At 45.3% G+C, this 26,665-nt stretch overlaps 1 protein-coding gene across 2 annotated transcripts in view; it reads right to left on the minus strand.

The window, feature by feature from the left end:
- Positions 1-26,665, minus strand: part of trip4 (thyroid hormone receptor interactor 4) — a 111,054-nt gene that overhangs the window by 20,241 nt on the left and 64,148 nt on the right. For both annotated transcript variants that reach the window (XM_085972146.1, XM_085972149.1), the window contains one exon: positions 10,742-10,838. In XM_085972146.1, coding sequence (XP_085828272.1) covers positions 10,742-10,838 — 97 coding nt within the window. The remainder of the gene's footprint in view (positions 1-10,741; positions 10,839-26,665) is intronic.

The raw sequence follows: 26,665 nt of genomic DNA on the forward strand, positions 1-26,665 counted from the left end.
ACCAAGGTTGTCCTTTACAAAAGCCCTTTCATACAACCACCAATTCTACAATGGCTGCAATGTCACATAAGCTACTATTGGCTCCCGACATTCGTGTCTCAGACAAAGTGGAAAGTCACTTGTCTTCCTCCATGGCCGGGTCTTTCCTGCCACCAGTGGATCAGCCAAGTTGGCGCTGCAGCGGACTGCGCCAGCCTGGCCTGTTGGGAACCTGCGGCTCTAACACAGCAGTAAGCAAATTAAAGGCATCCAACAACGTCGCTTCCTACTGCAGAAGAACAAACATGCATTTAACAATGAGAGAGCAGAATACTAGCAAAGATATTCTGCTTTAATAAAAAGAAATGTACTTATATAGCGCCTTTCACATCCGCCGGACGTCTCAAAGCACTTTACAGCCAATTAAGTACTTTTTGAAGTGCTATCACTGTTGTAAATGTAGGAAACGTGGCAGAGAATTTGCAGAGTAAGCTCCCACAAACAGCAATATGATAACGACCAGATAGTCTGTTTTTAGGTCTTTGGCCAGGATATTTGGGAGAACTCCCCTGGCTCGTCTTTGAAATATGGCTATGGGATACTTTCTGTCCACCCGAGAGGACAGACGGGGCCTCGGTTACACGCCTCATCTGAAAGCCGGCACCTCTGACAGTGCAGCACTCCCTCAGTACTCCAATTATGTGCCAAGTCTCTGGAGTGGGGCTTGAACCCACAACCTTCTGACTCAGAGGCAAGAGTGCTGCCCCCTGGCCACGGCTGACTGCAGTAGTAGTACAAACAGGCTGGCTCTGATCCTAACTCACCCAACAGTAAACACAGTGGGGACCGAGTAATTTAGAGTGAGTAATACCCAGTAACTGCAAACATTTCACTTGGAAGGTCATTTAAACTGATCTCATCCTTCAGTTATACCACCAAAAGTGGTATTTTGGTAAGGAGCAATACGAGTAGGGTTACACTGTCCCTTTGCGCCACTTCGACAAGTGACCTTGGTGATGGATAGGATGTGAGATCAGCTCGGGATTGAACAGGAACCAAGGTCACACACCTCGAACTGTGTGTCTTGCACAACCAGTTCAGCCTGAACGAGTAGCTGAGGAGGGCGGATGGTGCCAGGGGCAAGGCTACAAACCTTTTTGGCAGGAACAGATTAAGGATGTGTTTGCTCTAATACTCAATTGGAGGAAGCACAAGCTCATTCATGACAGCTCTCAAAGTCATGCTGGTTGTAGATAGTTGAGTGGGAGGCGCAGTGGGTTAGGCACGGGCCTTTCATCCATGGGATCCGGGTTGAAAAGCAGCCCATAATAATGGGATGACAGCCGCCACTGTCCATTTTTAAGGACAATGTGAATTGAGTTTGGGCAGTTTCAACACAATTCCTTGTGGCCCCACAGCACAAAACTGCCCTTAATTCAGCACCAATGACAACCTCGTTCAAAGAGGCGAGAGGATGGCTGGCGTTGGAAATGGAAAATGCCACGCTGGCGTAAGCGGAAGATCTCCTTCGGAGGTTGGGGCTGGAGGATCATTGGGCAGAATTAAAGGGAGCTTTAAAAGTGCATCGAAAAAGAGAGAGCCCTACTTGATCTGGGAATTCCTGCAGCTGACAGTGTCGGAAATGAAAAGTAACTTTCTACCACGTGGAGTGGTTGAGGCAAATAGTATCGATGTATTTAAGGGGAAGCTAGATAAGTACATGAGGGAGAGAGGAATAGAAAGATATGCTTATAGGGCGAGTTGAAGTAGGGTGGGAGGAGGCTCGTGTGGCGCATAGACCAGTTGGGCCAAATGGCCTGTTTTACGTTGCATGGCTTTATCTACGTCACTATTCGAAGAGCAGGGGAGTTCTCCTCGCTGTCCTGGTCAATATTTATCCCTCACCCAACCCCTAAGAGAGATTTATCTGGTCATTTATTGAATTGTTGTTTGTGGGACCTTGCTGTGCATAAATTGGCTGCCATGTTTCCGACATAAGAATAAGAAATAGGAGCAGGAGTCGGCCATTTGGCCCTTCGAGCCTGCTCCGCCATTCAATAAGATCATGGCTGATCTTCTACCTCATCTCCACTTTCCCGCACTATCCCTTAGTATCCAAAAATCTAGCGATCTCTGCCTTGAATATACTCAACAACTGAGCACCCACAGCTCTCTTGGGTAGATAATTCCAAAGATTCACCACCCTCTGAGTGAAGAAATTTCACCTCATCTCAGTCCTCAATGACCAAATCCTTATTCTGAAACTGTGACCCCTGGTTCTAGACTCCCCAGCTAGGGAAAGCAACATCCCAGCATCTACCCTGTCAAGGCCCTTAAGGTGAAATGTATCCGAGTCTGTTAAGAGAAGTAAGAGAGGAAATAGCAGAGGCTCCGACCATCATTTTCCAATCCTCTCCGACTACAGGTGTGGTGCCAGAGGACTGCTAACGTGGTAACGTTGTTTAAAAAGGGAGAAGGGGATAGACCGAGTAATTACAGGCCAGTCAGCCTAACCTCGGTGGTGGGAAAATTATTGGAAAAATTCCGAGGGACGGGATAAATCTTAATTTAGAAAGACACAGATTAATCAAGGACAGGCAGCATGGATTTGCATGGGGAAGGTCGTGTCTGACTAACTTGATTGAATTTTTTGAGGAGGTAACAAGGAGGGTCGATGAGGGTAGTGCGTTTGATGTAGTCTATATGGATTTTAGCAAGGCTTTTGATAAGGTCCCGCATGGCAGACTGGTCACAAAAGTAAAAGTCCATGGGATCCAAGGCAAAGTGGCAAGTTGGATCCAAAATTGGCTCAGAGGCAGGAAGCAAAGGGTAATGGTCGAAGGGTGTTTTTGTGACTGGAAGGCTGTTTCCAGTGGGGTTCCGCAGGGCTCAGTACTGGGTCCTTTGCTTTTTGTGGTATATATCAATGATTTGGACTTGAATGTAGGAAGTATGATTAAGAAGTTTGCAGATGATACAAAAATTGGCCATGTAGTTGATGAAGAAGAACGCTGCTAACTGCAGGAAGATATCAATGGACTGGTCAGGTGGAATTCAATCTGGAGCAGTGTGAGGTAATGCATTTGAGGAAGGCTAACAAGGCAAGGGAATACACTGTAAATGGTAGGACACTGAGAAGTGCAGAAGATCAGAGGAACCTTGGAGTGCATGTCCACAGATCCCTGAAGGTAGCAGGGCAGGTAGATAAGGTGGTTAAGAAGGCATACGGGATACTTGCCTTTATTAGCTGAGGCATAGAATATAAGGCATATGGGATACTTATATTCTATGCTTCGGCTAATGAAGGCAAGAGCAGGGAGGTTATGATGGAGCTGTACAAAATGCTAGTTAGGCCACAGCTGGAATACTGTGTGCAGTTCTGGTCGCCACACTATAGGAAGGATATGATTGCATTGGAGAGGGTGCAGAGGAGATACACCAGGATGTTACCTGGGCTGGAGCGCTTCAGCTATGAAGAGAGACTGGACAGGCTGGGGTTGTTTTCCTTAGAGCAGAGAAGGCTGAGGGGGGGCCTGATTGAGGTGTACAAAATTATGAGGGGCATAGATAGGGTAGATAGAAAGGAACTTTTCCCATTAGTAGAGGGGTCAATAACCAGGGGGCACAGTTTCAAGGTAAGTGTTAGGAGGTTTAGAGGGGATTTGAGGAAAAACTTTTTCACCCAGAGGGTGGTTGGAATCTGGAACTCACTGCCTGAAAGGGTGGTAGAGGCAGGAACCCTCAACATTCAAGAAGCATTTAGATGAGCACTTGAAACGCCATAGCATACAAGGCTACGGACCAAGTGCTGGAAAACATAGAAACATAGAAGACAGGAGCAGGAGTAGGCCATTCGGCCCTTCGAGCCTGCTCCGCCATTCAATGAGATCATGGCTGATCATCCAAATTCAGTACCCTGTCCCTGCCTTCTCCCCATATCCCTTGATCCCTTTAGCCTTAAGAAATATATTCAACTCCTTCTTGAATATATTTAATGAACTGGCCTCCACCGCCCTCTGTGGCAGAGAATTCCACAGGTTCACCACTCTCTGGGTGAAGAAATTCCTCCTCATTTCAGTCCTAAATGGCTTATCCCTTATCCTTAGACTATGACCCCTGGTTCTGGACTCCCCGGCCATCAGGAACATCCTTCCTGCATCTAGTCTGTCCAGGCCTGACAGAATTTTATAGGTTTCGATGAGATCCCCTCTCAATCTTCTAAACTCCAGTGAGTATAAGCCCAATCGACACAATCTCTCCTCATACGTCATTCCTGCCATCCCAGGTATCAGCCTGGTGAATCTTCACTGCACTCCCTCCATGGCAAGAACGTCCTTCCTCAGGTAAGGCAACCAAAACTGCACACAATACTCAAGGTGCGGTCTCACCAAGGCCCTGTACAACTGTAGCAAGACATCCTTGTTCTTGTACTCGAACCCTCTTGCTACGAAGGCCAACATACCATTTGCCTTCTTAACCGCCTGCTGCACCTGCATGCTTACCTTCAACGACTGGTGCACAAGAACACCCAGGTCTCTTTGCACTTCCCCTTCTCCCAATCTATTGCCATTCAAATAATAATCTGCCTTCCTGTTTTTGCCACCAAAGTGGATAACCTCACATTTATCCACATTATAGTGCATTTGCCATGTTTCTGCCCAATCACCCAACCTGTCCAAATCGTACTGGAGTTTCACGACATCCTCCTCACAGCTTACCCTCTCACCCAGCTTTGTGTTGTCTGCAAATTTGGAGATATTACATCCAGTTCCCTCGTCCAGATCATTAATATATATTGTGAACAGCTGGGGTCCTAGGACCGATCCTTGCGGTACCCCACTAGTCACTGCCTGCCACTTGGAAAAAGACCCATTTATTCCAATTCTTTGCTTTCTGTCCGCCAACCAGTTCTCTATCCAAGTCAATACCTTGCCCCCAATCCCATGTGCCTTAATTTTGCACGCTAATCTCTTATGCGGGACCTTATCGAAAGCCTTCTGAAAGTCCAAACACACCACATCCACTGGTTCTCCCTTATCTATTTTACCAGTTACATCCTCAAAAAATTCCAGTAGATTAGTCAAGCATGATTTGCCTTTTGTAAATCCATGTTGACTTTGTCCGATCCTGTCACTGCTTTCCAAGTGCTCTGCTATTACATCTTTTATAATGGACTCTAGCATTTTCCCCACTACCGATGTCAGGCTTACCGGGATTAGAATAGATTAGAATAGACAGGGCTTGATGGCCGGCATGGACACGATGGGCCAAAGGGCCTCTTTCTGTGCTGTATAACTCTGTGACTCTATAAGAGCAGGGAGGTTATGCTTGAACTGTATAAAACACTAGTTAGGCCTCAGCTAGAATACTGCGTGCAGTTCTGGTCACCACATTACAGGAAGGATGTGATTGCACTCGAGGGGGTGCAGAGGAGATTTATGAGGATGTTGCCTGGGCTGAGAAATTTTAGCTACGAGGAAAGATTGGATAGGCTGGGGTTATTTTCTTTGGAACAAAGGAGGCTGAGGGGAGACCTAACTGAGGTGTATAAAATTATGAGGGGCCTAGATAGAGTGGATAGGAGGGACCTATTTCCCTTAGCAGAAGGGCCAATAACCAGGGGGCATAGATTTAAAGTAATTGGTCGGAAATTTAGAGGGGATTTGAGGAGAAATGTTTTCACCCAGAGGGTGGTGGGGGTCTGGAACTCACTGCCTGAAAGGGTGGTAGAGGCAGAAACCCTCATTACATTTAAAATGTACTTGGATATGCACTTGAAGTGTCGTAACCTACAGGACTACGGACCAAGTGCTGGAAAGTGAGATTAGGGTGGATAGCTCTTTGTCAGCCGGCACAGACACGATGGGCCGAATGGCCTCCTTCTGTGCTGAACATCCTGAGGTTGTGAAAGACGCCACATAAATGCAAGTCTTATCTTCTTTTTACACCTACATGAGTAGATGTTAAAAGATAAAGATCCCGTTGCCATAAAGGGTCAGCACTGAAACACAATGTACAGTATTTTTGCTCACACAGGCGGTTTTTAAAAGCTCAAAAGGTCAGCACACTGAGTTTTTCACCCCCCTACGATACATCAATTCCCATCTAGATGTGTAGCGAAGAGTGCCAGTGTGTGCTATGAAAAGCAGGAGTCACTGACCACACTGCTCCCACTATCACTAGGGGGACACACACACAGTTGGCAGGAGGACGCATGGAGCCTGATTGGGTGCAAATCTAATTTATTAAGGATATTTGGGTGTCCTCGTGCAAGAAACACAGAAAGCTAGCATGCAGGTACAGCAAGCAATAAGGAAGGCAAATGGCATGTTGGCCTTTATTGCAAGGGGGTTGGAGTATAAGAGTGAGGAAGTCTTGCTACAATTGTACAGGGGCCTTGGTGAGACCACACCTGGAGTACTGGGCATAGCTCTGGTCTCTTTATCTGAGGAAGGATATACTTGCCTTGGAGGCAGTGCAATGAAGGTTCACTAGATTGATTCCTGGGATGAGAGGGTTGTCCTATGAGGAGAGATTGTGTAGAATGGGCCGACACTCTCTGGAGTTTAGAAGAATGAGAGGTAATCTCATTGAAACATACAAGATTCTGAAGGGGATTGACAGAGTAGATGCCGAGAGGTTGTTTCCCCTGGCTGGAGTGTCTAGAGCGAGGGGGCATAGTCTCAGGATAAGGGGTCGGCCATTTAAGACTGAGATGAGGAGGAATTTCTTCACTCAGAGGGCTGTGAATCTTTGGAATTCTCTGTCCCAGAGGGCTGTGAATGCTGAGTCTTTGAGTGTATTTAAAGCTGATATATAGATAGATTTTTAGACTCTAGGGGAATCAAGGAATATGGAGATCGGGTGGGAAAGTGGAATTGAGGTCGATGATCAGCCATGATCTTATTGAATGGTGGAGCAGGCTCGAGGGGCCGTACGGCCGACTCCTGCTCCTAATTCTTATGTTCTTATAACGTTGCATTCCATAGACAAGAACTTAAGCTCAGAGCTGCAACATTGTCAGGGAAGTTATTAGAATCTCCAAAGCACAAGGCCATCCCGAAAGCCAAGAGGACAACTTCTGTTGGGTGTGGCTTCCAAGTACATTGAAGAAAATTAAATTTAGATCTTTTCACACAGTCTCCTTAAGCAGATGATATTCCAGCATTTTTGACAGACACTTGTGCACTTGGGAAGTGGATAGGAAACAGGTTGCAATGCGTTTAGGAAAGTGTATTACATCACGTCATGGATTGCGAAGACATGGGTTTGTGCCTGGGACTTTTCCATTTTAACCATAGCACTGAAAAACTTGCAGAACAGAGGCCAAGAGCTTTCACACAGGGAGAAAAGGCAGATTTCTTTAAAAAATTTAGACTAAAAAAAAATCACTTCGGCCTATATCGTGTATTTTGACAATGCCTCATTACACCCGTAGGACGTCCCAAAGCACTTTACAACCAATGGAGTACTTTTAAAGTAAAATCACTGTCCTAATATCGGCAAACAATATGGTCAATTTGCACAGTGAAAGGTCCCATAAGCTGCAACTCAAATGAACGACCAGATAATCCTTTTTTCATGGCGTGGCTGAGGGAGTAATGTTGACCAGGACACCGGGAGAACACACTGCTCTTTGTCAGATCGTGCACGGAGACCTTTTATGCCCGTTTGAGCAGACAGATGGAGCCTTGGCATAATGTCTCATTTGAACGAGAGTTTACAAAGTTTCTGGGTCCACCCCATTCAGACCCTTTGCTCAAACAGAGGTGTTGATTATAAGCTTTGAAAAATCACAGCTTCGGTGCAGTTTACTTCCACTTTGAAAGCCGTACAGCCAAGGAATAAGGCGGCCACTGAGCAGAATCTGTCGAACCTTTGAAGAAGGATTTTGACCCACTTGTGATTAGGAAGGGACTGGAAAAATACAGGCTCTATGCTGGAACATGATGGTGATGGAATGGTTTAAAAATAGGCTTGAAGTCAAAGCAAAATGGACAGACTGAAGGGCCTCCCCCAATCCTATTCCACTTATGCTCTGAACACAACAGCATTGCTGTTGAGAGATTTGTAATGGGGGTAATTATTGTCCCAGGCATATGTTCCACCTTCAAATCACTGCTCTTAGTTATATCACTATGACATCTCACCTAAACTTCTGCGCTGTCAATTATAATGTGTTGCAAAGTTGCTTGGTCTTGCTGCCAAATTTTAAAGCTCCAGTTCCTGTCTAGTTCTAAGATATTTACTCTAGCTTCCACTGCAACATGCAAAATGTTGGGCTCATGGGGTGCAGTATAATGAAGTCAAACTGTTAATAAATATTTCCATGTTGCATTCAGTGCTGTTATGGTATACTCATTAGACCTAGTAATTGCATATAATTAGTTTAAGGATAGTTTTGTAAGACGGGAGCATAGGAACTAGAGGAGGCCATTCAGCCCCTCGAGCCTGTTCCACCATTCAATCAGATCATGGCTGATCTGCGGCCTAACTCCATATACCCGCCTTTGGCCCATATCCCTTAAAACCTTTGATAGATTTTTGTTAACCAATCTCAGATTTAAAATTAACAATTGATCTAGCATCAATTTCCATTTGCGGAAGAGAGTTCCATACTTCTACCACCCTTTGTGTGTAGAAGTGTTTCCTAACTTCACTCCCGAAAGGTCTGGATCTAATTTTTAGACTATGCCCCTAGCCCTAGACTCCCCAACCAGCGGAAATAGTTTCTCTCTATCTACCCTATCAGTTCCCCTTAATATCTTGCATGTGACATGTGAACGAGTTGTTCAAAAATTAAGGGACCAGCATTTCCAAAGATGGCAATTGAGGTCACTATTCCGTACCATCAGGCTACATGATGACCCTTTATTGTGCAATTAGCAACAGATTGGCACAGAAATTATTTTTACTAAGGTATTTTATCTCCCATTACCTTCAAGTCTCATGACATATGTAATTTGAGATAGGTTGAGAGGCCTTCTCATAGGCTTCCACCATCGCTGCTCTTAATCTGGATAAGAAGTGCATTAGAGTGATGATGTGCCTTCAATAACCACAAAACTAGAAGTTATAGACTTTAACAAGTTGGCTTTTAATCACTAAGATCAGAGCTAACATCTCAACACACTGACTGGCTCATAGGAATGGGTCATACAGATCCTGGGATCTTTAAGCAAGAGAAGTCAGGGGCGGAGCCAAGAGCCAAGACCTGGAACCTTCCAGGTTAGTCAGGGAAGAGGAAGTGAAACTATACACCGTGTGGGGGAGGGTAATATACATGAGTGCAAAACGAATGCAGGCAAGACAAACAGATTTCATTACTAAGGTATTTTATCTCCCATTACCTTCAAGTCTCATGACATATGTAATTTGAGATAGGTTGAGAGGCCTTCTCATAGGCTTCCACCATCGCTGCTCTTAATCTGGATAAGAAGTGCATTAGAGTGACTTGGGGATATTTCGCCTTCACTTCCTTGGCCTTTGCTCAGTACTTTTTCTACTTGGCATGGCAAAGACTTGACATTGCTGTACAGAGAACCGAGACTGGGCATTTACCTTAACTTTAATTTATCTTGGAAGGGTTAATTTTAATGTGAAAGTAAAAGCACTTGTGGGATGTTCAGTACATTGTCAAGGGGCAAACACCCAACATGTTTGTACAATATTCCTTTGTGATTTTAAATGTAAGCCAACCTAGTGCCCGTGGATGATGTCACCGAGGGGTAGCACGTAAATGAGGGGGGCGGAGAGAGCCAAGGATGGATGTCTGGGGAACCTTGAAGCGCAGAGAGGGAATAAGAAGTTACTGGAGACGCACTGATGACATTCCAATAGGTAGGACAACAAAGGCAGTCCCATGGAGCCAGACCACAGTGGAGATACCGTGTAGGACAACGGGACTCGCACCAAGTACCATTCACCCACCGCCCCTGTACTGAGGGAGTTGCTGCACAGTTGCCGGTGCCATCTTTCGGATGAGACGTTAAACTGACGCCCCTTCAGGCGGATGTAAAAGAACCCATGGCACTATTTCGAAGAAGAGCAGGGGGGTTAGCCCCGGTGTCCTGGGTCAAAATTTATTACCCAACAAACATCTAAAAACAGATTAATCTGGTCATTATCACAATGCTGCTTGTGGGCAAATCGGTTTCCGTGTTTCCTACATTACAACAGTGACTACACTTGGAAAGTACTTCATCGACTGTAAAGGGCATTGGGACGTCCTGAGGTAGTGAAAGTCACGATATAAATGCAAGTCTTTCTTTATTAAAGGTGAATATCTGTGCTAGTATTCAGCTCTCTCCTATTGTTAAGTGATACGAAAAGTCACAATGAGGTAAGTTTAAATTAACGGTTTGCGCTAGTCGGAGAGATCATAACGCGGGGCGTACAAATCTATCGTAAAAAGAATTAAAGGGAACGTTCAAAAATAGTTAACACACAGGGTAGCTAGAATGTGGAATTCTCAGCCACAAATCATCATTGAAGCAGAGTCCACGCACTATTTTAAAAGGAAATTAGAAAAGAGAGAATTATAGAGGGAACAGTCACCGATCACACCCTGTTCGCTTGGTGCCATAATAAGTGTTTAAACAAAAATATTCAAAAACAAAGAGGAAAAACTATGATCAGAAGGACATTATTGTGGACTCTTTTGCAAAGCAGTCCCTCTGGCAACTCTGAGGTGCTTGGGTTTTTAAAGCCATATCGTAGGCCAAACTTCAACAATAGTTACAGAACAAAGTGAGTCACTTACAGATCTTGTGTCGTCCTTTCATTGGAAATTTCACCAGTAGCTCCTGGGGATTGGTGCAAATAAATACAAACGGGGAACCAGACTCCCGATCCGCAAACTGAAAACAAAAATTAAAAATCAATTATTATTCATCCTTGGAGAGGTGGGAAACTCTGCTTCCTCCCATTCACCCAGTCCAGTAACACCCGCAGTCACACCCGCACACCTCACGGGAAGTAAACATGGAATGTTTTCAAACTCCACTGGCTGGAATCTACCCCCACCCCCCCAGCACTGGCTGGAATCTACTCCCCCCCCTCCGCCTCCCCCACCCCAGCACTGGCTGGAATCTACTCCCCCCCCCCCCCCCGCCCCCATCACTGGCTGGAATCTACTCCCCGCCCCCAGCACTGGCTGGAATCTACTCCCCCCTCACTTCAGTTGAAATCTGCCTCACTTCCCCTTCTGTCCCAACTTGAGAGCTGGCTATAATCCGACATGAAATCAAACCCCCAAATACTACACTGCTGCTGATTTAATCTTGCCTTTTAAAAAACACTAGACACTGACATTCAACCACAAAGGTAACAATTATAAGCACAGAAAAAGCTCCTTCCCTGCCCGAGGGTATATTGGAGTTACAAGAACTCCCATTCCCCAAGCAGAGTACCGCACTACACATCAGCCTCAATATTCCTATAAAATGAAGCCTATTAATAGAGATTCCCTGGTGGAAATTAAATATCCATTTTTAAATACAAGGATACAAGTTAAGAATATTAATTAAGTCCAGAGGACAACAGCTGGTTAAGAACTGAGAAGAATATAAATGTTACAATCAAGCTCCTGTTTTTGGTGCAAGACAAACTGGTGAATTCAGGCCAGAACTATCTAACGTACATAACTTAATAACTTGCATTCCTCTGACCATCAAAAGTCAGTTTGAGACACTGTACACTTGTATGCAACGATCTTTCTATGTTTCATCAAGTCATAGTGCGGGAAGGTGGAGTTGAGGTAGATGATCAGCCATGATCTTATTGAATGGCGGAGCAGGTTTGAAGGGCCGATTCCTGCTCCTATTTTGTATGTTCTTGAGACACAAACATTGTCCCTGAAAAAAGCATTGTGTGAGGAACAAACAATACTTCAAATGGAGCCTTCCTACATTGTGCACACACCAGTACTTTCTGTGATAGACTATGTAAAGATAGGCATCTTGGAAGATAATTGTATATTAGCCTGAACACACCATCTGCACTAGTGGAGACAGAGCCTTTTTGATCTACTCCTTCAATAGATTTTCTTGTTGGAGATTGAATGCTCCAGTCCACTTCGGGACAATAAAGTAGCAACTAGAACCAGTTTCTGTCTTGCAGACATCTCCTTGATGGATTGGAACAAGGTCAATGCTGTTTAGTTAACTAGAGTCTGTAATACATGGACAATACTCCTTATCGGTTTCATTTGAGGATCTATAAAGCTTGCACACTAGTGTTTTTGTCTGTATCATGTACTCGGGATAAAACATGAACCCTGCGGCATTCAGCTTCATAGACTATCTAGCTGAGGGCAATAAACGTGCACGTCTTGTGGAAGAGGGTAACTAATGAGAATTGGCCAAAATGGTGTTTGACAAGCCACATTAATAAGATCTCCATTAACACCAGGCAGTTTATTACCAATGCAACAATCCAATGTAACCAAGTATATAGCTTGGCCTACTTTTGTAATCGGCCAGGAGAAGTCCCAAGGTGTCCAAGTGGCCCTTTACTCTTCCCCAATAGTGTTTCTGGTTACGCCCATCTTAAAAATGAACAGGATCTTGGTATTAAAAGCATCGTTTGACAAATCAGAGCAGGACTGAGAAACTTGAGATCTAATGGCAATGTACCTTCTCCATCATCTTTTAAGATAAGGCGTCTAGTGGTTGTACTCTCACAGGAATGGAGTCGCGCTAAGACCCTGCTTGTAAAACAGACATTTTTTTTTAAACTGAGAGAAGGGAGACAGCACGGACTCCAAAAGGGCCACTAAATATCAAGGGAGGGATCTTGCTTACCATTTTACAAGGGGATACATGGTCAGTGACACCAAGTCCTTCATCATACAGATGCAGATCCTCAGTCTTTGAAGTAGAAACTGGGTTCATTTGGAGAGGAGCGGGAGCAGCGGCGCTATAAAGAGCGCGAGAGGAGGAGCGTGATCAGCAGCACTGTAAAGAGCGCAAGAGGAGCAGCGAGAGGAGAGGAGCGGGAGCAGCGACGCTGTAAAGAGCGCGAGAGGAAGTGGAGGCAGCGGACCTGGGCGAGACCAGATGGGGAGCAGAGCGAAAGAGGCAGCAGCTCAACAGAGGCAGAATCCGAAAAAGTGACGTCAGAGTAGAAAATGTGAGGTCGGCACAAGGGAAGGAGCCAATTGGTGAGTAGCTGGTGAGTGTTTTTTTTGAGTTTTAAGTTTATTTCTGCTTAGTTAGTTCTTAGTCTATTAAATAGAGGCATGGCAGGATGGCTCAGTCCTGTGGAGTGGACATCCTGTGCCACGTGGGATGGCCTGGACGCTTCGCGTAGCCTGGACGACCACATGTGCAGGAAGTGTCACCAGCTGCGGCAGCTCGAGATCTGTGTTTCAGAGCTTGAGCGGCGGCTAAAGACACTGCAGTGCATCCACAAGGTTGAGAGTTACGTGGATAGCACATTTCTGGAGGTGGTTACCCCACAGCTTAAGAGTATGCAGGCAGAGAGGCAATGGGTGACCGCCAGACAGAAGAGGACCACCAGGCAGGTAGTGCAGGAGTCCCCAGAGTGCATCTCACTCTCCAACCAGTATTCTGTTCTGAGTACTGGTGGGGGCGATGGGTCCACTGGGGAGTGCAGCCAGAGACAAGTCCAAGGCACCACTGGTGGCTCAGCTGCACAGGGCGGGGGGGGGGGGGGGGGAGGAAAAAAAGTGGAAGAGCAAGAGTGGTAGGGGATTCGACAGGCGTTTCTGTGGCTGTAGACGTGACTCCAGGATGGTATGTTGCCTCCCTGGTGCCAGGGTCAAGGATGTCACTGAGCGGCTGCAGGACACAATTTTAAGGGGGAGGGTGAATAGCCAGAGGTCGTTGTCCATATCGGTACCAATGGCAGAGGCAGAAAGAGGGATGAGGTCCTGCAGGCAGAGTTTGGGGAGCTAGCAGAGAGATTAAAAAAGCAGAACCTCAAAAAGGTAGTAATCTCCGGATTACTCCCAGTGCCACGTGCTAGTGAGTACAGGAATAGAACAGATGAATGCGTGGCTAGAGAGATGGTGCAGGAGGGAGGGCTTTAGATTCCTGAGGCATTGGGACCGTTTCTGGGGAAGGTGGGACCTGTACAAGCCAGACGGGTTACACCTCAACAGAGCCGGGACCAATATTCTCTGCTAGTGCTGTTGGGGAGGGTTTAAACTTGCTTGGCAGGGGGATGGGCACCAGCATATAGGAGTAGAAAAGAGGAATAAGGTGCATGAAAGAGTGAGTGTGTTGCATAGTACTAAGAAAGTAGTACTAGAGGCGGAAGTAGTACCATACTAGATAGGAGCAGACTAAGATTACGAAAAATTCAAAAATGGGTTTAGAGTGCATGTACATAAACACACAAAGTGTAGTGAATAAGGTTGGTGAGCTACAAGCACAATTAGCCATGTGGCAATATGATGTGGCGGCAATAACGGAAATGTGGCTTAAAAATGGTGAGGACTGGGCATTTAATATTCAAGGGTACAAGGTGTTCAGAAAAGATAAGGAAGGAAAAACAGGAGGTGGGGTGGCAGTGCTGATTAAGGAAGACATTGTAGTGTTGGAAAGGGAGGATGTTCTTGAGGGGACAAGGACAGAGTTTGGTTAGAGTTGAGGAGCAAAAAGGGTATGATCACGCTATTGGGGGTATTCAAATAGTGAGAGGGAGGTAGGGGAGCAAATCTGCAGGGAAATCGCAGAGATATGCAAGAGCTATAGAGTGGCGATATTGAGGGACTTTAATTACCCAAATATCGATTGGGATAATGCTAGGGTAAAGGGAAATGAGGGGGAGGAATTTCTGAAATGTGTTCAGGAGAATTTGCTTGACCAGTATGTTCTTGGCCCAACGAGAAAGGAGGCATTGCTGGATCTGGTGCTGGGGAATGAGGTGGGCCAGGTCGACCAAGTGTCTGTGGGAGAACACTTGGGTACAAGTGATCATCGTATCATAAGATTTAGATTAGCAATGGAGAGGAGCAAGGAACAATCTAGAGTGGAACTTCAAAACTGGAATAGGGCTAATTTCAATGGGATGCGAAAGGATCTAGCCAGGGTAAAATGGAACCAAAGACTGACAGGAAAAACTGTAACGGAACAGTGGGTGATTTTAAGGAGGAGATGTTCCAAGTACAGGCTAGGTACATTCCAACAAGAGGGAAGGTTAAGGGAACCAAAGCAAGGGCTCCTTGGATGACGAGTGAGATTGAGATGATGAAACAAAAAAAAGAGGGTGTATGATGCATGTCAGGTGAATTCTTCAAGGGAGAACCAGACCAAATACATTAAGTTGAGAGGTGAAGTGAAGATGAAGATAAAATTGGCAAAGAGAGAATATGAGAGTAGAATGGCAGTTAACATAAAAGGGAACCCAGAAATCTTCTACGGCATATAAACAGTAAGCGGGTAGTAAGAGGCGGGGTGGGGCCTGTTAGAGACAAAGAAGGTGTTATATGCTTAGAGGTGCAGGGCAAGGCTAAAATACACAATGAATACTTTGTATCGCTGTTTATTAAGGAGGTGGATGCTGACAAAATATCGGTAGCAGTGGAAAACGTAGAAGCAATGGAAGGGGTGAAAATTGATAGACAGGATGTACTAGAAAGGCTGGGTATGCTTAGAGTGGATAAGTCGCCTGGTCCAGATGGCTTGCATCCCAGGTTGCTAAGGGAATTGGGGGAGGAGATAGCGGAAGGTCTTGCCATAATTTTCCAATCTTCCCCAGATGCAGGGGAGGTGCCGAAGGATTGGAAATTGGCAAATGTGACACCATTGTTCAAGAAAGGGTGTAAGGACAATTCTAGTAACTACAGGCCAGTCAGTTTAACATCAATGGTGGGTAAAGTTTTAGAAACACTAATCAAGGAAAAAATTAACTGTCACTTGGAGAGGTTTAAGCTAATTAAGGAGAGCCAACACTGATTTGTAAAAGGCAGATCATGTTTGACTAATCGAATTGAATTTTTTGATGATGGGAATGCAATGGATGTTGTCTACATGGATTTTAGGAAGGCGTTTGACAAAGTACCACATAGAAGGCTGGTTAACAGAATTGAGGCTCCTGGACTAGGTGGGGCAGTGGCAGCTTGGATAAGGAATTGGCTTAAGGACAGAAAACATCGAGTTGTGGTAAATGGCTGTTTTTCAGACTGGAAGATGGTAGACAGTGGTGTTCCCCAATATAAATTTGCCAATGACACCAAACTTAGGGGTGTGGCAAACAGTGAGGATACCACCAATCGACTGCAACAGGACATGGAAAGGCTAGCAGAATGGCTAGATGTTATTTAATACAGAGAAGTGTGAGGTGATGCATTTTGACAGAAGAAACTGAGAAAGGCAACATACACTTAATGGCACAGTTTTAAAGAGTGTGCAAGGACAGAGGGACCTGGGAGTTAATGTGCATAGGTCCCTGAAGGTGGCTGGACATATTGAGAGAGTGGTTAGCAAAGCATATGGGATCTTGGGCTTCATAAATAGAGGTATTGAGTACAAAAGTAGAGAAGTTATGCTGAACCTTTATAAAGCGCTGGTTAGGCCACAACTGGAGTATTGCGTCCAGTTCTGGTCACCACACTTTAGGAAGGATGTGAAGGCCCTCGAGAGGGTGCAGAGGAGATTTACCAGAATGGTTCCGGGGATGGGTGATCTTAGCTTCAAGGACAGGTTGGAGAAGCTGGATTTGTTTTCATTAGAGCAAAGGAGGTTGAGGGGTGATTTGATAGAGGTGTACAAGATTATGACGGGTTTGGATAGACTAGACGGGGAAAGGCTGTTCCCACTAGTTGATGGTACAACGACTAGGGGACACAGATTTAAGGTTTTGGGCAAGAGATACAGGGGGATATGAGGAAAAACTTTTTTACGCAGCGAGTGGTGAGGACCTGGAATTTGCTGCCGACGGAAGTGGTGGAAGTGGAGACACTCGAAGTTTTCAAGAGGAGACTGGATAGGCACTTGAGGGAAACAAACTTGCAGGGCTACGGGGATAGAGCGGGGTAATGGGACTGACTGGATTGTTCTGCATAGAGCTGGCACGGACTCGATGGGCCGAATGACCTCCTTCTGTGCCATTATGACTCATTTATGCAAGCACCTATATGTTGTTCCCTGTATATAAGCACCATAATTTACAAAATGGCTTAGACTTACCCAAGATATTTGATGGAAGAGTTGACATTTCCATTCTTCCACATAAAAGGAACCATTCATCTCGGAGTTTGATCTTTAGCTCAGCGGTCAGAAGGTTGTGGGTTCAAGTCCCACTCCAGGGACTTGAGCACATAATCTAGGCTGGCACTTTGGTGCAGTACTGAGGGAGCGCTGCACTGTCAGAGGTGCCGTCTTTCGGATGAGACGTTAAGCAGAGGCCCCGTCTACTCTCAGGTGGACATAAAAGATCCTACGGCACTATTTCGATGAAAAGCAGGGGTGTGCGCCCCGGTGTCCTGGCTAATATTCACAAAAACAGATTTGGTCTCATCATTGCTGTTTGTGGGATCTTGCTGTGCGCAAACTGGCTGCCGTATTCCTTACATTACAACAGTGACTACACTTCAACAGTAGTTAACTGGCTGTGAAGTGCTTTGGGACATCCTGAGATTGTAAAAGGCGCTATATAAATGCAAGTTCTTTCCTTCTTCTTCACTCTAAGCTCAAACTTGGGTTTGTCCTGCACCAATACATCAGCAAGTCATTACTGCGGCAGCACCATTTTTAAGCTGCTCGGCGTAAAACCAAAGATTTTCAATGTGTTGCTGGAGAGATTTCTTAAGTTTAGTTTGCTCTGGCAGGTAAAACACAAATAGAATACATCATTCAAAGACTCAGCTTCGAAGGACAGTGCCCGTGGGAAGGTCTATTGTCTAATTATTTCTTATCTTTATCAGGCGCTTATCACTCCTTGCGACTATTTCATTCTCTAGCACTATTGGCTCAGTGATTGAGGCAATACGACCTTTGCAGCTTCCTTCTCTCACGCTTTTGGTGGAGTTCAAGATCAGCAAAGTTGCTTTCAAGGGGAAGGCGGCAGAAGATGACCACCCAAGTCAGGACAGTAGTTACCTCAATACTGACTAACTCTAACACTAGAGTGTGCGGAGGAGGCTGCAATGAACAAGAACGTACGGCAGTAATTGACAGAGCATTGCAAACGCATGTTGTGACATGCTGCTCCTAATGTGTGCAAATCCAGATTGGGCAATTAAAACATTATTTTTTTTTAAAAATGAGAGATCAAAATAAATCCCTAATCTAACAGCATGCTTTCCCTGCAAATGGACCCATTACACCAGGTGTTGAAAGCTACATTTACGTTTCAAAGAGAATCCCGGTCCTCTTAAAAATTAATAATAATTAAAGGCTGGCAGGGAGTATAGAAGAGCAGCCCCAAGTGAGATGCCGTACCTGAATTTGAAATCACCCCGAGCAATACAATGAGTTCAGAGACACACCTCATGGGAATCCAGTGAAGCAGGTCAGACTATGCTGATGTTAGAGATTCATGTACCTCACCATTTGCAAACTCAAACCGTGAAAGAACTAACTTTTGTCCATTTCTAATGATGTATAAGGTTAGCACTGCCCGAACACTGGCTCCCAGGAGTTATTGAGCCCGACAAGGCGAGGGAGCAAAAATAAAATCAGTCGGGATAGTAAATTACACAGGATGCTTCTGCAGTTGGGTCATTTCAACTGTGGGTATATTAATCCAGCTCCCTTGTGCTTCCAGGGTCAATAATTCCTTCTGGCCAGTTGCCCCACCATGGTGTTGGCTCAGTTTAATAAGAAAAAAAATCAATAGAAGCAGGGAGAAAAACACAAAGGATGTTTAATATTAACCATAATTAATTGCAACTGATTGCACTAAATGGCTCAGTACGAGAAGTTGAGTAATATAATCCAAGCTGTGATTATCCATTGCAGCATGACAGATCTGTACACAGATCCTATCTTGTAACATCTGTGGAGGTGCGTGACGACTGCCAATTACAAAAAATAAGCCTTACTTACCACAGGTATGATTTCACTCATTCTTTAATCTAATTCAACCTTAACATACAGATGAACACACCATAATTCAACAGGGGAAAATACCGAGAACCACTGCCCTTTTTCAGAGCTAGGTGCCATGCAGAGACTCTGATCTGATGCTTTAAAAAAAATTCATTTATGAGATGTGGGTGTCGCTGGCAAGGCCAGCATTTATTGCCCATCCCTAATTGCCCTGGAGAAGGTGGTGGTGAGCCGCCTTCTTGAACCGCTGCAGTCAATGTGGTGAAGGTACTCCCACAGTGCTGTTAGGTAGGGAGTTCCAGGATTTTGACCCAGCGACGATGATCGGTGATATATTTCTAAGTCACGATGGTGTGTGACTTGGAGGTGGTGGTGTTCCCATGCACCTGCTACCCTTGTCCTTCTAGGTGGAAGAGGTCGTGGGTTTGGGAGGTGCTGCCAAAGAACCCTTGGTGAGTTGCTGCAGTGCATCTTGTAGATGGTACACACTGCAGCCACGGTACGCCGGTGGTGGAGGGAGTGAATGTTTAAGGTGGTAGATGGGGTGCCAATCAAGCGGGCTGCTTTGTCCTGTATGGTGCCTTCAGGTATGAGAAAATGATTAGGAAAGCTCTAAGTTGCGGCAGGTCATAAAGAGAACGTTACGTTGCAGTTTAGCGAAGTTTAAAGAGCGCAGATGGCCGTATCTATACTAGGTAATTAAATATCTTTCGTTTGTCACATGGAAACAAATGACATCAAAGCAGGACAAAAACCGGAGGCACACCCATGGTAACGTGCTCATCATCCCGTGCGGTTAGATCAAGACAATACAAACTACTGTCAACAGTCCAATGCTCCAAACTGGCTGGGATCAAACATGGTGCAGGCACGATGGGCCAAATGGTCTCCTTCTCTGCCGTAACATGCTACGTGACTGCGATTGTTCACAATAGCGATCTTGTGTAGAACAAAATGAGGTAGCTGCTTTGAGGGCATTCATTTTTGTTTTACAGGAATGAAACAAAAGTACATGTGTACTCAAAGGGCAAGCAGCAGAGGTGAAATGCCTGCATACTGCTGTATACAAGATCAGCAAAGGGTTGGAGTTTTGGCTTTCCAATTTGTGCAAGAGGGTTAAGAGCACTGACTTAGAAAGTGCAAAGAGAAACCAACAAAACAGCTGGGGAATGTGCAGATGACCTCTAACCTCCAGTGCTCCCAATTCACTAACCTCTACTTGGCATTGCGTTTGGTTAAAGTTTTGCTCCAATGAAAAATAAACAGAAACCTAGACCGATAAATGTCTTTTGTTGCATTGAAGCAGAATGATAAAGGTGGCGCTCCATTGAAAAATGGTACTTGTAATCTAGGCTGACACACAATCTAGATTTAACACCCTGTTAAAGGGAGTACATTATTTGTCAGAGGTGTTGCCTTTTGGATAAGATGTCCCATCTGCTCATTCAGGTGGACATACAAGATCCCATGGCACTATTCAAAGAGGAGCAGGGAGTCCTGGCTACCATTCATCCACGGCCAACACCACCAAAACTGATTAACCAGTTATTCATCTCATTGTAGTTTGTGGGATCTTGCGGTTGTCAAATTGGTGGCAGTGTTTGGCTAGAAAATAATAACGATTACATGTCTAAAAGCGCTTCGGGCCATCCTGAGGTTGTGAAAGGTGCTACATAACACAAGTGCTTTCTTGTCAAGAGAACAAGCATTTGGCAGTGGGTAAAATGTTCACACAATTGGCATAAATGAAACTCATACAATTTCTGGTCAAGAACAAAGTAACCATTTTAAGTGGAAGAAATGGGTTCAACAAATTCCCACACAAGATTGTCTATCACAAGGTTTAAGGCTCAGAAAGTATCCACAATTATCAGCTGTACAAGAAAACAAAGAGTACTTGTCAAAAAAACTTAATCCCTCCCGACTTCCTCACAAAGCAAACTCAAAAATATTTTTTCCACTTTGCTTTGTTTTTGCCATCAGATTCCCTCTCCTTCGAAGAATGGTCTTGCCTACTTTGGTCTCAACAACTTGCACTGATACAGCATCTTCACCATAGCCCCAAGGCACTTGATAGAGGAAGAAAGGAACTGGTACAGGGTCTTTGTGGAGAGGCTAAAAGAGATGATCAAAAGTTGGGTAAATCAGATGAATTTTAAAGGTAAAGAGAAGGAGAAAGGAGGGGGGGGGGTGTTGGGAGAGCATTCCAGAAAGTGGGGCAGAGATAGCTGAGGGGGTGGTGGGGGAGAATGGGAAAAGGTGCCAGAATCCAGGGATACAGGTGGGGTTACAAGGCTGGAGAAGGTTGCAGAGGTAGGGTTGGGTGAGGACGAGGGATTTCTCGATGAGGACTCCAGTTTTAAATTGTTTGTACACAAGGGGAACAGGAAGCCAATGGAGGTCAAAGTGGGGTTGATGGGCAAGTGGGCTTAGTTATTTAGAAAGATTACTTTCTCCTCATCCTCACTGCTCTTCATTGTCTTCCTATGCATTTTGTTCAACTGTTAATATGATTCCCTCTCCCTTCCCCTTTGATCTGGGGGAGAGGGGAGTCCAGAACCAGGGGTCACAGTCTAAAGATAAGGGGTAAGCCATTTAGGACAGAGATGAGGAGGAATTTCTTCACCCAGAGAGTGGTGAACCTGTGGAATTCTCTACCACAGAAGGCAGTTGAGGCCAATTCATTAAATATATTCAAGAAGGAGTTAGATATATTTCTTCAGGCTAAAGGGATCAAGGGATATGGGGAGAAGGCAGGGACAGGGTACTGAGTTTGGATGATCATCCATGATCTCATTGAATGGCAGAGCAGGCTCGAGGGGCCGAATGGCCTACTCCTGCTCCAATCTTCTATGTTTCTATGATCCAATCTTAATTGTCTCGCTAAGTATTCAATCTTAAAATGTCTCGCTAAGTATTCAAGATTCCTTTGGCTTCCTCCCCACGCTCACTCTTTGCCCTGCAATATTACATCTTCTTAACTAAGCAATCTTCCAAAAGCTTTTTATTTTGCCTCTCCTATTTCAGCACCAATTCACACCAGCACCACACCAGAACAGCACAAGTAGATCAACATATAAAACTCATAGCCTTTAGCTCCTCAGGGGTGGGGTGAAATTTGCAATTTTAACAGCAGCAGCTGGGGATAGCAAGTCAAATATCACCATGTTTCTCGAGTTGTACATTGGACATCACGTTCTTTCTTCTCCCACTCTGGTTTCTGGGTTGACAATTAGAGGCCATAACAACTAGGCCAAGTGAGAGACCGTGGCTGCAGGGTGTGCTATCTACAGGATGCACTGCAGCAACTCGCCAAAGCTTCTTCGGCAGCACCTAGGACAAGGGCAACAGGTGCACGGGAACACCACCACCTCCAAGTCTTACACCATCCGGACTTGGAAATATATCCCCGTTCCTTCATCGTCACTGGATCAAAATCCCGGCACTCTCAATCCACTAACGTTGTGGGGGTGCCTTCACCACATGGACTCCTGGGGTTTGAGAAGACCCACCACCACCTTCTCAAGAGCACCTAGAGATGGGCAATAAATGCCAACCTCCTGGTCAGTGACGGCCACGGCCCAAAAATGAATTTTAAAAAATTGCAATGGCAGATACGACACGAGTGTGACAGACACAGAAAGAGCATTGAGCGATGAAGAACCCTTTCCCATAGCCTAAATAGACTCCAACAGCCCTGGTTCAGCAAGTGCTGGTTAACTCTCCATTTGAGCTTCACATCCAAGGGACAGAGTTCCTGGTGACAGGACAATTTCGGAGGGGTCCGCAGGCTAGAAAAGGGAGGTTTTATTGATGGTATGTTATATATGTTGATGGTAATAAATGGCCTTCAGCAATCTGTGGGTAATTATGTACGCATCTTGTTATGGCAGCGACCGGCACTAGCTGGGGTACCAGATGCTTTCAGGTTGAGTGCAATCAATCAATATGCATTCAGTAAGCAAATCTATTAACTGAATGATCAATCATTCATATTTAAAAATCTTCTGCTTTGCCTGTATTCTTCAGCTATTCGGTTTCCTCAGGGCAGTGCCCTATGCCCAACTATTTTCAGCTGATAAGAGGCAAGTAACATGTGTTCCAAAAAATAACCATCTCCAACAAGAGCGAGCCTAACTACCTTCCCTTGACATTCAACGGCATTGCCGAACCTCCCTCCATCAACATCCGGGGGGAGTGGTGGGGGGGTCACCATTGACCAAAAACTATACTCAACCAGCCACATAAATGCCGTAGCTACTAAAGCAGGCCAGAGGCTGGGTATACCGTGGCGAGTGCCTCACCTCCTGACTCCCCAAAGCCTTTCCACCACCTGCAAGGCACAAGTCAGTCAGGAGTGTGATAGAATACTCTCCACTTGCTTGGATGGGTGCAGCTCCAACAACACAAGAAGCTCAAGGGTAATCGGGGATGGGCAATAAATGCCGACCTTGCCAGCGACGTTCACATCCCGAGAAATTTTTTTTCCATTTTCCCAAATCTTGCATTCCTACCCCCCACAAAAAAAAACCACTTCACTTTCAGACATCCTTCCTTAACTCGGAGAGTGGAGACTTCCAAACATGGCACTTTCCTTCGCTTTAAGGCTTCCCGCCAAGCTCTGTGACTTAGAAATAATAACCTTAAAGGCTTCCATCTTCTTACCACACGGGGTGATGAGTATTTTAGAAACATAGAAGATAGGAGCAGGAGTAGGCCATTCGGCCCCTCGAGCCTGCTCCGACATTCAATGAGATCATGGCTGATCATCCAAACTCAGTACCCTGTCCCTGCCTTCTCCCCATATCCCTTGATCCCTTTAGCCTTAAGAAATATATCTAACTCCTTCTTGAATATATTTAATGAATTGGCCTCAACTGCCTTCTGTGGTAGAGAATTCCACAGGTTCGCCACTCTCTGGGTGAAGAAATTCCTCCTCATCTCTGTCCTAAATGGCTTTCCCCTTATCCTTAGACTGTGACCCCTGGTTCTGGACTCCCCCACCATCGGGAACATCCTTCCTGCATCTAGTCCTGTTAGAATTTTATAAATTGCAATGAGATCCCCTCTCATTCTTCTAAACTCCAGCGAGTATAAGCCCAATCGACCCAATCTCTCCTCATACATCATTCCTGCCATCCCAGGTATCAGTCTGGTGAATCTTCGCTGCACTCCCTCCATGGCAAGAACATCCTTCCTCAGATATTTTAAGAGTGAGTCTCACAATAAGGGCCTTGTTCTAAAATTCAAACACTATTAAAGAATTATACACAATGAACTTTAATAAGCTTTTCGAAGAAACAAAAAAAATGGTTACATTTTTGCTAATGTTTGTTGAAGCAAGGATTGATGGCACCATCTAGGGACTGGCTTGAAGGTGTTGCCCATCCAACAGGGAACTGAATTAATGCACACAACTGAAACAAGTCAAAACAAACCAGATTCATGACTCAGTGCGATGGTGTTAGTTAATTCAGCTTCAAAACCCAGTGGAGGATAGCGGCTCCTCCACACCAATTTTCCATTGAGGTCATCATTTCCACTTAAACTAACATTTCATTTTATAAATCAACAAGAAGCGGTCAGTCAATTCTTTGACAAGGATGGTGTGGTTCGCATCACAACACAACAAGCTCCTTGCTTCCTTGACAACCAAAGAGGCTGGAGTTCCCCTCCTGTCAAAGATACTCCCGGTTTCTCGACACCACCTGACAGAATCTCCTTGCGTGAGCAAGTGGTGGAGGTGGGGAAGAAATCGAAGTATTCAGGAAGCAAAATTTTTCAAATCAAAATTCAAATTTGGACTCGAGTGCGTTTAGTCCTACAAAGCAGATTTAGGTGTTGTATCAGTCGATCGATACTTGTCACTGTGCTGGCCTGAAATGGCCAGATAATACATTGAACGCCTGAGGCTGCTTTCAAAACTGATCTAGACTAAGCGGTGATCAATTCAGTAGTTATCTCTGTATCAAGTCAGGCAGGGTTGTCTTGTTTTGCATTGTGCAGCTGAAACAAGCAGTGAACTTAAAAAAATTCATAAACTCAGTGTGCAGAACTGAATGTTGGACAAAACCCAACGGGGATTATGATTTCTCGTGCCCTTCAGTTTGAAACAAGGCGGTTAGGTTCTCACTGAAATAGAAAGTCGCAAGTGAGATTGTGAACAGCAGGTCATGGTTACTGTCAAAGGTGAGAGTTTAGATTGAGTGGGAACAGTGTTCAATATTACAGTACACAAGGTCAGGCTCAGTGATAACGCTTTAAAACAAATTACACTGTGGACTTGGAATTCAGTCAAGATAGAGGGGAGGGGAGTCTTGTTGTGGGCAGTTTGCTCCAAATAAGACAGGTCTCAATGAAGCTCCCAGTTGACATGGAGACCACCATGTGCGCACGCACGCATGCATGCGCACACACACATCCCAGGCGTTAGAAGCTCATCACGTGCGAAACCAACAACAACTTGCATTTAGATAGCGCCTTTAACAAAGCAAAACATCCCAAAGCGCTTTATAGGAGTGTTACCAAACAAAATTTGACACTAAGCCACAGAGAGAGATATTAGGACAGGTGACCAAAAGCTTGGTTAAAGAAGTAGGTCTTAAAGACGGAGAGAGAGAGAGAGAGAGAGAGAGAGAGGTTTAGGGAGGGAATTCCAGAGTTTTTTTAAAATTTGTTTATGAGATGTGGGCGTCGCTGGCAAGGCCAGCATTTATTGCCCATCCCTAGTTGCCCTCAAGAAGGTGGCGGTGAGCCGCTGCCATCCCTGTGGTGAAGGTGCTCCCACAGTACTGTTAGGGAGGGAGTGCCAGGATTTTGACCCAGCGACAATGAAGGATCGGCGATATACTTCCAAGTCAGGATGGTGTGTGGCTTGGAGGGGAACTTGGAGGTGGTGGTGTTCCCATGCGCCTGCTGTCCTTGTCTTTCTAGGTGGAAGAGGTCGCGGGTTTAGGAGGTGCTGCCGAAGAAGCCTTGGCGAGTTGCTGCAGTGCATCTTGTAGATGGTACACACTGCAGCCACGGTACGCCGGTGGTGGAGGGAGTGAATGTTTAAGGTGGTGGATGAGGTGCCAATCAAGCGGGCTGCTTTGTCCTGGATGGTGTCGAGCTTAGGGCCTCGGCAGCTGAAAGCACGGCCGCCAATGGTGGAGCAATTAAAATCAGGGATGCACAAAAGGCCAGAATTGGAGGAACGCGGAGATCTCGGAGGGTTGTCGGGCTGGAGGAGGTTACAGAGCTCGGGAGGGGCGAGGCCATGGAGGGATTTGAAAACAAAGACGAGAATTTTAAAATCAAGGCATTGCTGCAGTTCCACATTTATCAGACATACTGGTTTTATTCCTTATACACTAAAGGTCGCAGTCTCAACAGGTCACAAACTCTCACGATACGGTCCACCTATGAATACCGTTTAGAGAACGGTGAAAGCACAAACTTCATAAAACATGAAGTACGGTGCATAAAAAGTAGGTGATATAGTCTAAACCCAGGCATTATCTAACAGTGTGCTGTGTAAGAGCATCTCGACAATGCAAAGCCAGGCATTGCCCGACACCACTGTTTAAAAGTGTCTCCATGATTTAACTCCAGATGTTACACCACCCACTACTATTATTATCTAATCTCAGTGGGAAGTTATCAACATTCTCTCAGCAGTGTTAAGG

The sequence above is a fragment of the Somniosus microcephalus genome, chromosome 32, assembly GCF_052327205.1.
Source record: "Somniosus microcephalus isolate GS21.2 chromosome 32, FLI_Smic_1.0, whole genome shotgun sequence".
Taxonomy (NCBI): domain Eukaryota; kingdom Metazoa; phylum Chordata; class Chondrichthyes; order Squaliformes; family Somniosidae; genus Somniosus; species Somniosus microcephalus.